General features: G+C 36.8%; 1 protein-coding gene across 1 annotated transcript; it reads left to right on the top strand.

The window, feature by feature from the left end:
* Positions 1-1756: 1756 nt before the first annotated feature.
* On the top strand, positions 1757-6599 carry LOC140772185 (uncharacterized protein At1g01500). Its single transcript, XM_073114117.1, has 2 exons — positions 1757-2643; positions 5978-6599. Exons 1-2 carry the CDS (start codon positions 1933-1935, stop codon positions 6206-6208), a joined length of 942 nt encoding a protein of 313 aa, XP_072970218.1. The 5' UTR covers positions 1757-1932; the 3' UTR covers positions 6209-6599.
* Positions 6600-11623: the final 5024 nt, after the last annotated feature.

Below are 11623 nucleotides of genomic sequence, written 5' to 3' on the forward strand. Positions count from 1 at the left end.
AATAATTTGGTTATTTTTATCTCTTATCACTATGACAACCAAACACCATTTTATCCAATATTTTTATCCCACACTTATCCCAATTTTTTCAATCAAAAACCTAAAAATAAATGATGAAATCTTCTTTTATCTCTGGATAATCCTAAGATAAGTCCTCATTTTATCTCGGTCCCCTATTTTTTTTTCTCGTTGCTGGAATGAGTCCTTATGGTGTTATTATTGAAGGGAAGACAAAGAGAAATTCTAATATACAGGATCATTATTATCTTTTTCACCTTTTTTCTTGACCACATTACTGATTTCAAAGGTTTCTAATAATTTAAGGGATCTAATATGAAAATATATTATTCAGGGTCTAAGTAAATTATCCATATTATATATAATATTATTTTGAAAATCCACTAAAACTTTAATCCCTCATAAGTATAATTAAGCTGATTTTTCTCAACAGTTGTTAATAGAGAAGTACACAAAGATTTAAGTTCCAATATCAATTTTATAAGTATCTTTCATCATCATAGCAATGACAATATCTATCGGTCCCACCAACAGTCTGGTTGCATTTTCATATTCTATGTGTAAATATTTTATTTAAAAATAAAATAAAATAAAAAATTTATTGATGTTTCGATTAAATTGGTATAACAGGTTGGGCTGCAAACGGATCGATTAACTTCGACCCGACCTGTTATTTGACCTGATTCGAATTCGATTTGAATAAAAAATTTCTATCTGATTTAGATACGAATAGAATTTTTGAAAAAAAATCTAGAATATAGATTCGGATACGGATCGGATATAATTTTTAGATTTAAATACGGATATCAGATATCCGTTTACCTACATATTTTTTTAATGATTTACGGTTTTTAGTTTGTTTATTTAAATAGTGAATATTGATATTGTTATAATAGTGTGTTATATATTATTTATAGAAATTAATTCATATAATTTATATATATTTGACATACAAAAAATTTATTTTCTATGAACTTTTAATATTTTTGTGTTAATATGTTTAAATAAAATATCATAATTCGTTTAAAATTTGATCAACATCCGTTTAAGATCTATCTATTCAAAAATTATCCTTATCCATTTAGTTAAAATATAGTTTTAATTTTGCTATTCATCTAATATCCGTATTCGAACTAAAAATATGTATCCGAATATGAGTTGAGAACTATCTGATCTGTATCCGTTTTCACTCCTAATAATAGGGGTTTGAACCTATGAGTACTCAAACAAAATGAACCCCTATAGTAGCTAATTATGGTCTCATTTTATTGGATCAATCGAAATTTCAATCAAATATGTTAGGCCTTCGAATATCCGGCAAGAACTCAAGATCTGCGGATTTAATAAAATAATCTTAGATTTTCGGTTTTACTATATTGTTCCTATAATCTGTTGTGCACGAAGAAAAGACACTATAAAGAACGTAGAATTACTCTTAAATAAAATACTTATTAAAGCCTATAATCCAAGACTCTTCTATAGATAATATCGAACTCATTTTCACCGACCCACGCCTAATTATGGGCCCCATGCCCTAGAAATTTCTATCACCTTTCTAGTTTCTCAGTTTATTCTTCCGTTTAATTTTAACAAAATTTCCATGCCGTAGAAATTTCTGTCACCTTTCTATTTCCCAATTTTTTATTCTATTCAGTTTCACCAAAATTTCCATTTCATACGAACACCGCGAGACCTGCAACCGTCTTTTTAAGCGATAATTACCCTCCCTCACTCATCCGACGTAGCTCTAATCTATTCCCACAACGCGCGTTGCATCAAATCCTTCGACGACTCTGCCTTCGGGGCCGTCAGTTCTCCTACTTCGTCTCCTCCCTCTCTCCGACTCTTAACCCTTCGTAACCCTAGATATCGAGATGGTGGAACCCTCCCTTGGTCCCTGAATTGGAGCAGGCCATGGATCCACCGCCTCCCACGGCGGAGGAAACGACGGCGACGGCCATCGCTGCGTCTCGCCGGATCTCGTCGTGGCTCGAGATCCGGCTCTTCTACGTCCGCATCGCTCCGTGCGCCGTCGACGCCGTCCCCTCCCGGTTAACCCTCTCCCACCTCCGCCGGGAGGTGGGCGCTGCACTCGAGATCAACGGTTCGCGCATCCCCGCTGCGGATGCCACCTCGCTTCCCCTCCGCCGCGATCGCCTAGATCGCAACGCCGGAGAGGTCACTTACGTTAGCACCGACGGCGTCCGCCTCACCGGCGCGGTCGACTTCGAGGTCTGCGACGATAAGGGAAACCTTATCCTATGCGGCACGCTCGAAAGGGTGGAAGCCCCGTGGAGTAACGGGGCTATAGGGTTCGATAACCATTCGAATTCGTCGGATAAGGATCCGAAGACTGGGTGGAGCATGGATTGCTATTCCGCGGCATCGATTGCTTCGTCGGCTTTCGTGCAGCCTAAGCTTGGGATCTCGTCGCCTTCCATCGAGGTTTATGTCGCCGGATGCTTTGCGGGGATGCCGTTGATTCTTACGCAGACAGTTCAGCTCAGTCCGAGAAGGAAACCGGTGAGACCGGGAGCGCTGGACTCGATTCCGGAGGATGAGGAGAACTCTGGGAGGGAGCTGAGCAGCAGTGAGGGTTTGACTCGCAGAAGGGCATCATCATCTGTAAGTAAAGTTTTCAGTAATGATTACTTTTGTCTTGGTTTATAACTTCCCCTGTTCCCTTTCCAAGCTACACTTTTTGGACATGATTTGATAATCTTAACAGTTTTGAGTCTTTCATTATTTTGGTTTGATACTTGTCGATCATAAGTGTATGGTTTCTTAGTGCACCAACAAACTTTGGGTCCTTTCATGTTTTGATATGAATACCCAAATTATAGTCTATGGAAGAAGACATGAGTGTCTTCTCCTCTACCTACAAAATTTTAGGATTGCATACTTGTCATTGTTGTAATTGATGACTTTAATGCATGGTAACTTGACCATATAGTTAACTTCTGCTGAATTTCTGCCAAACTTTGCATCTTTTTTCTCTGTTGGAATCTATGTACACTATTGAATCCATAGGATTGCGGACATGCAGTTAGTCTCTTTATAATTCGGCCATATGTCAGAGCTATCTGTCTGGCTAAGGGAACTAGGTTAGAACTGGGAGCATTAATATTATTTTGTGAGCCTTTCATCTTGTAGATCAAGCGTTAGCAGTCAAAATATGTTTAGAGAACTAGACCTTCAGATATTAGATCAAAAAGCCTAAATGTTTGTGTAAGATATTTTACCCTTCAATTATGGCTATATTAATGTTATTTGCTTATTTTTGTAATTTTTTTCTGCTCGGTGAAATCATGTATGTTTGTGTTTGTCTAGAGGATCCTGAGCTAGACATTAGTTGATCAATAGTAGCATGGTCACTCCCTTAATTTATCCACATGTGATTGGACAATAGATGGGGGTATAGAGTGCTAATGTGCTTTGAGAATCTGACATATGATTTTTTCATTCTTCTCCTATTTCATTAACCCCTTATCTTGTGCAATTAATAAGACCTTGGTGATTAGTTTTATCTTTTCTTGCTTGGAAATTACATTTGACTCAAAATGAAGGACATTATATTGGTGAGTTAGTGTCATAATGTGCAAGGTGGTTGACTAGAATGTATAAAAGGTAATAAATCTTGGGTTGCTGCAAAATTCTGCTTGCCTTATCTAGTTGATGGTGATGAAATTTTACTTGGAAGCAACAGATCTTTTGTCAGATTTGAGCTTCTCAGGTTTATTGATTTTACCTTGTACCTACCACCTAGTTTCTATCATTCGTAGGTTATAATATGTTTTTAAAAATACATTTAGCACAAACAATATATGCACTTAGTAATGCATATATTTTATGTGATGTGATGTCTTGTCAACCCTTTAGCACAAGTTACTAAAAAGGTTTAAAGTTTGGAAGGATGAGTATTGGGATCATAGCAAATTTGAGGTTGGTTGAGGTATTGAACGAATTTGGGTCTTGATCTAGTAGGTATAGAATGTTTGCAATTCCTCGTGCAACAACCTAGCCTTTGAGGTGAAGTTGATAGTCCATCCATGGATGGGAGAGACAAGGATTTTACAAGCCTCTATGCTTAAGTATCAAGGAGACCAAATCCTTTTTTTAGCCTATAGGCTTGGTGTCAGTTGGTTTTGTTGTAGTCATGGTTTTGAAAAGTGGAAATAGCGGCCGCCATGGCAGGGCAGTGCACCGGCCACCCTGCCAAGTCGATTGGTACTGACAAATGGTGGCTTACTTAGGCGCTAAAAAGTTCTAGGTGGGTTGAGCAGCTCGAATAGGCGGGCTAGTGCTTCGGCCTGCCTATTCTTGATAGGGGTCGTGTTGAGTTTTAATAACTAACCTATATAAAATAACCATCATTCTCCTCTCGCTCGCTGCTTCACACTGAAACCCTAAAAGAAAATTTCTTCTTTGGCTGGCGGCAGCGAAGGCAGCGACTAGTCGCAAGTAGTAGCGGCGACCAGTTACGAGTGGTGGCAGTCTTTCTCCCACTCTCTCTCAGTCTCTCCCACAAGAGACGGTATCTTTCTGTCCCCTTCTCTGTCCCCCACTCTCTCTCTCTCTCTCTTAGTCTCTCTTCGTTTCTATCACTCACTCCTGCTCTCTTACAGTTTTAGTGAATTTAAATTTTAATTATCCCAAGCTTAAATATTTTGCTAATTAAGTATATAGTTGCTGATTAGAGGATTTTGAAATGTGAATAAACTAGTTAGTAATCAGCAATTAGTTATTGATTACTGTTTTTAAATCAGTAATTAGTTAGTACTTATGTCTTCGTATTATTGTAGTATTTTGGTTTTTCTTTTTTAAAATGTGAGTTAACTAGTGGAGGAAGTAAGTGTAAAACAGTAATTTTTTTTTATTTAAAAAAATGCTAGACCGTCTTATTGCGCACCTTCCGCTAAGTGCTAGGTGGCGGGGTGACCGCTTGCCACCTACGGCTACCTTTCAAAACATTATTTGTAGTCAAGAGATTGTGGATAAGAGATAGATAGCAGCACTTGAATTGGGTCATCCATGTGTAAGAAAAATCGTTAGTTTCCCTTGAGACTGAAATAGGTGGAAGACAGAGTGAAATAAGTCTATTACGATGGTCTTTGGTAACAAGGTTTAAGATAAGAGGGTCAAATGCAATAGGCTTTTATACAATTGACAATGAATAGGATAGAAAACTTCTTGATGAACTTTCGAAATTGATTAGATTGAGTATGAATTCAAGTGGGATCAAAGATTAGAGGATGATAAACTTGGTTGTCTCATATGCTGGTTTCAATTTTGTACTTATATATCCCTTTCGCACATGGATAGAGGAGCTAGTTGGATTAATTTCCATTTGGATCTTGTCTTTGCTATACCATGAAGATGAAGATGAGCAGCTGCATATTTTAAACTCTATTAGTCTCCATTTGTTTTACCCTTACCTAAGCCATAGTTCAAAAAAGCAGCTGCTTAGGCTGCCTACACGGTTGTATAGGCAGTGGCAGTAGGTAAACCGCCTCACATGCATTATGTTGCCCTCATATTCAGTAGGATTATATATAGCTACATAAATGTGCCACATATGTAGATAGCGGTCCATATGAGTATGATAACTATGAGTTCTATTGTTGATATATCTTATTTAGTAACTATTAATTGAATGTTCATAATGTACTCATGATTGTAGATAGGATTTGGTGAAGGAAATTCTCGACGTATTACACATTTATTAGATAGGGAGTAGGCCTTAACAATTAAGGTGTGATGCATCAACATAGACTGGACACAGCTATTACCCAGAAGTTATGCAGAAAATACAATGTGAATCTTCAGTTACACACCACGTCTAAATGTTAAATGGACAGCATGTTGAAATACATTTGTTTTAGGCTTTAAATGATGCAACATGCTTAAAACTAAAATCAAATTTTGAGTCATGTCATATTCTTTTTATATGATTCTACAGGTTGGAGAAGAAGAAGAAGATGAAAATGATCCTGGTATGAAGGTTGGACACAGCTATTATCCAGAAGGCTGGTATGTTGACGAAGATGGACAACTGTCGTGGTTTAATGCCGGTGTGAGAGTCGGTGTTGGGATAGGCCTTGGAATGTGTGTCGGGATAGGAATTGGTGTTGGGCTGCTCATGCGTTCCTACCAGGCAACCACCAGAAGCTTCAGGAGGCGGTTCTTCTGATCTCTATTTGGAAGAATGTCTCAATGTCTCAAAGCCTATCCTGCTTTATGAAATGCTCCTAGTAAATTTTGGCATAATAGAAGCTGTAAAGTTCAGCATTGTGAATGAGAGTTTTCTATATATATATAGCTGGTTGTAGAGTTGTTTCCTTACATCTGTAGTTGAGGACTATTCTGTTCTTTTTTATCATTTGACTGATGGTTGACATTAACAAAATAACTACCTAGATCATGGGCTGCGCAAAAGAGTGCTATAAATAATTTGTACGAGTCCGACGAAGTATAGAAACTTTGCTGGTTGTACATATCAATCCTGAGGTAATCTTCCAAAGTATCAAATTTGTATCAATTCTACAGTTAGTTGTGTAATATAATATTCTATCTTGTGATCACTGATGTTCCTTATATTTTGAGAGGTGAGGACTTTTGCCAGTTGGATTTATTTGTTTCGGGCTAGTTGAAAGAATCAACCTTCGTGATGTTAGAAGACATGACATGTTTTGTCACTAATATATTTCATATTGGCACGATATATGCTATTTTATCTTCAACGAGTTTTCGATTTTGTGTCAACAAGTGCTGTTCGTTTGGCCAATGTTGCAGGAATTGAGATACAATTGATGCAATATGTGGCAATAGGGAGCTGATTCATTTCTATTCTATGCTTACGGTGCTGTTCAATCTATATTTTGACTATGGCAACATCCTATCCTTTAATTTTCTTTTCTTTGTTTACCGGATATTTGCACCAAAAGCTCAATTAGTTTTGGAGTAAGACCCATTTTTACTATTATTCGTAGATGGGGCATTTTTCTTTTATGTTTTTAGTGTCCTTTAGTGCTCACTACATGGAGATAGGACAATGTTAACAGGGATGAGAACCGGTTGGATTAACTCTGACTCGATTTGCTATTAGGTTTGATTCGGACTGAATTTAGATAAAAAATTCTATCCGATCTAGATAAGGATTTGGATGTGAGTCGAATATAATTTTTAGATTCAGATACGGATATCGGATACTCATTTATTTGCATATCTTTTCCAATGATGTATAATTTGTAGTTTGCTTATTTAAATAGTGAATATTGATATAATTACTAATGATGTGTTATATATTATTTGTAGAGATTAATTTGCTAATTTTATATGTATTTGACAAGCAAAATTTTTTTTTTCAAATCTCTTAATATTTTTATGTTAATTGTTGCTAAATAAAATATTATAATTCGTTTAAACTTTAATCAACATCCGTTTAAAATTCAATTCTCTATTTGAAAATTATCTATATCCGTTTAATTGGGATATGATTTTAAATTTTGCTATTCATCCAAAATTTATACCCGAATCCGTAACCGGACAAAAAATATGAACTATCTGATTCGTATTCGATCCATTTTCATCCCCATCAATATAAAAATAGGGAGAAGTGATCTATACCATTTTTTAACTAGGACTAATAAAAGACTAATTATTTCACTACTATTTTCTATTAATCTCTTACTTTATTAATTTAAATAAGGATTTGAGAAAAGAAAAGCAGTTTTAGAAGAAGAATAAAAAGAAGCAATAGAAAAGAAGAATAAACGGCGTCAAAAGAAGAAAAAAAAATATTAACAACCTTCATAAATATATTAATAATTTTCATAGAATTTATATACTTCATCATTGCAATTTACATAGAAAAACTCATGCAGAGTTATGATTTTAATTATTTAACTAATTATAATTATCTTACGATTATCTTTAATAAACTTTCACAAATATAACAATTTTTGTTTTTTTATTATTTTCTATACACCTCAGAATTTACATAATAATAATAATAATAATAATAATAATAATAATAATAATAATAATAATAATAATAATGTAGAGTCATAATTAGAGAGACTAATTTTAATTATCTCCATCTCTTATTAATCTCTTACTTTATTAATTAAAAAATAATTGGAGAGACTTGTATAGAGAAAAAAAGCTAAGAAGAAAAAAGTGAAAAAAGAAAATATATTTACAGTACCACCATTCTCTCAAAAGAAAAAGAAAGAGAGAAAACAATGATCAACACCACCAATACCATTCAGCAGCACAACAATAGCTAGAACAGTAAGAAGAAATAGAGCACATCACTTACAAACAACATCAACCGCCAACATCCACTTCCGCAAATAGCAACTACAACAATGAGAAAAGGGAGATAACACCCCGCCAATAAAGCAACAACAATAACAATTCAGAATATAATAAATGAATTTTTATAAATCACACCCTACATTTTGCCTATTTTATGATTCGCACCCCGTCTTTGGGAATTTTATAACACGACCCATCATTTTCCCTATAATATTCATTTAACACTTTGAGTTAACTTAACCTAACCATAATCAAACTGAATCATACTAGAAAAAGAATATTCTGTTATAATCAACTATGTAATTTATAATATTTTTAAATTATCTTTGCACTTATCTCTAATTTTATTCATAACATGAATATCTATACTTGTTGCTTTTTCTCAAACTATGGAGAATATCACTTAAATGTCAAGCCAATCTTAGAGCTTCTAAACTCCAAGCCAATCTTAGAGCTTCTGTGACACCCAACTCTAAACACGTGCACGGCACGAGCCCACACGGCACGTGCGTGGCACCTGACCATTTGGTTAGATACTAACAATCTCATAAACCTGTAGCAACATCATAATTTTATCCACAATATATAAACTAAGAATAACTCAAGTCTCACTGTCAACAGCATACAGATAACCCTACTTGGGCCCCACACAGGCCACAACACATCATCAAGAGCTTTTCACAACTACATATACACAACAGAGGTATATACATAATTATACAAGTACAAAGTCACCTGCTAAAATATAAGACAAGGATACAGATACACTTTGGAGGAGGTCTACTGATACATTAGATAAGATAACTCATCTGGCATATAACACTAACCACACTCTACTCCTCACTCACCGGCAAGACCTTTAAGGGAGAATCCTACTCCTCTCGTTCACCTGGTTTTTGGAAAGGAGAAAATAAAGAGAGTCATGAGCTAAAGGCTCAGTGAATAGACCTTACCCCGAATCAGTGATGACAAATAGAGAGTAAATCAAGTACTGGATAATATGAATCAGAAAGAGTATCATGTCATGAATGAGTAAATGAATGTGTCCTCAATACTACATAAATGAAATATAGATAACATGCCATAACTGATAAGAATACATAATCCTCGACAATGAATAAACAGATCATCACGTCATAAGATCATCATAACTCCCTCTCAAATATGACACATGATGCATGCCGACCATGACAATACTATGACATCAAATACAACATGCAATCATATACGATTAATATCGACTACTCGATAATCAGGTAACCGAACGATAATGAAATCATATGCATTTCTCAACATCATAATCATCACCGACATCTCGGTATAATATCATCATACTAGACCACTGTGCACAGTCAACACCGGGTACCCGGTCTTAACATCATGCCCGAAGGCTCCGAGCATACTCTACCATCCGCAAGGAGTATCTCAAATATAACCATACCCTGTCATCGGCTAAGGGTATCAACATCCATCCAGACCGGGCACCCCACATAGTTGATAGAAACCTCGTGAGGATAACTCGCCACATATGCCCTGGCGAACGGCATGTGTCCGATTGTCTGTGCGCACAGACTCAACTGACCTCGGACATGGGCCACGAGATATCGCATATCAGCGACCATAATCATCAATCCAGGCACCCCTAACCCTGGCGCCTACTCGGGTATCCCCACGCTTTCTATCAACTATCCTATCAATCATAGTTCATGCTTTCTTTTTAAATGACAGATCATATGCATATATCCAGTACAATAACGAGTCAATGCATAATAGGAATTTAGGTGGAATAGGAATCAAGAGAAAAATGCTGCAATGTAGTCTCCAACCATGTATCTAACACATGCATACTCTCGCTAGTCTATTACATGCACACTCATACTAGAAATCATCTCGACATAAAACCATAACAGTATAATCATCTCCAACCATCCTTATTTATCATTATCATACTTATATCAGAGATCAGCCTAATTACATGCATGATAAAAATATGCTCGACGGTAATCATCTCTAGATAAAGTCTTATAATCATGCTGGAGGCCAAAACATGCATGTACATAATATATAATATAACCTAATTTGAGAAAGGGATCTAGGGGATAAGACTACTCACACCACAGCAATTACCAAACCACCACTCGTTCACGCTGTTACGATAACGATCAAGCCTCGATAGCTAAGTCCACAGGGTCTTGAACAGGGGGGTCGGGATCTGAAATTATTTGTAACAAATATGTCAGTCTTTTTATTAATTAAAATTAACCCGACAAAAAGACGGTTTCTTGTTGTAAGTATGTACTCTTCATTTCTATATTTGGTTCGTTATTTATTAACCATAATTATATTATTTAATAGTGTATTTAAAATATATTTTATCTATCTATTATTCTCTTTGATAATTAAGAAAATAAGAATTAAGTTGCTGCAAATAATTATGTAAGAATATACGTATATAACCCTAATAATTATTATTACCTACTTAGGACTAAAATAATAATTTATATTGCAGGTATTTTACTAAACATGATATAATTAGAATGATATACTAACTATGATATGATTGTATTTAATTTGTACAACTTAAATGCATTAAATTTACTAAGCTAAACTAATTGTGCACATATATATATATATATATATATATATATATATATATATATATTTATATAGTGCTGGGCTCAGCCCAGCACCATGCACAGCAAGGCGCTGGGCCGAGCCCAGCGCCTGGGGCTGCAAGGGCGCTGGGCCGAGCCCAGCGCCTGGTGCTGCAAGGGCGCTGGGCCGAGCCCAGCACCACTTGCAGGGTGCAGCCAGAGGAGAGAAGGGAAGAAGGAGGAGGAGGAGAGGAAGAAGAAAGAGAAGAAGAAGAAGAAGAAGAAGAAGAAGAAGAAGAAGAAAGAAAAAGGAAGAAGAGGGTTGGGCCATGGGGGAGGGGTGCGGCCGCTGGTGGCCACTCAGCGGCCGGCCTCTCGCCGACGGCTCAATCCTCCGGTGGTTCCGAGAGGAAGCCGACAAGGAGGAAAAGAGAAATAGAGAGAGAGAGGTGGAGAGAGAGAGAGGGAGAGAGAGAGAGAGGGAGGGAGGGAGGCTCACCGGAGCTAGGGGAGGTGGCGGCGGCAGTGGGTAGAGAGAGAGAGTGTTTGAGAGAGAGAGAAGTAGAGAAAGGTCAAAGAGAGCTCGAAAGAGAAAAAGAGAGAGAGAGGAAGAAAAGGGAGAGAGAGGCGGTGGGGAGGAAGGCTGCGGCGGCGGCGGCGGGGGCCCACCGCGCCAGCTGGCTCGGCCAGGT

Source organism: Typha angustifolia, chromosome 2, assembly GCF_048772165.1.
Source record: "Typha angustifolia cultivar Huaian chromosome 2, ASM4877216v1, whole genome shotgun sequence".
Classification (NCBI taxonomy): Eukaryota; Viridiplantae; Streptophyta; class Magnoliopsida; order Poales; family Typhaceae; genus Typha; species Typha angustifolia.

What these genes read in the sequence shown, in the direction of transcription:
- LOC140772185 (XM_073114117.1), top strand. Translation starts at nt 1,933, where the DNA reads ATGGATCCACCGCCTCCCACGGCGGAGGAAACGACGGCGACGGCCATC. An exon ending in GCAGAAGGGCATCATCATCT is followed by an intron (nt 2,644 to 5,977) that starts GTAAGTAAAGTT and finishes ATGATTCTACAG; the next exon opens with GTTGGAGAAGAAGAAGAAGA.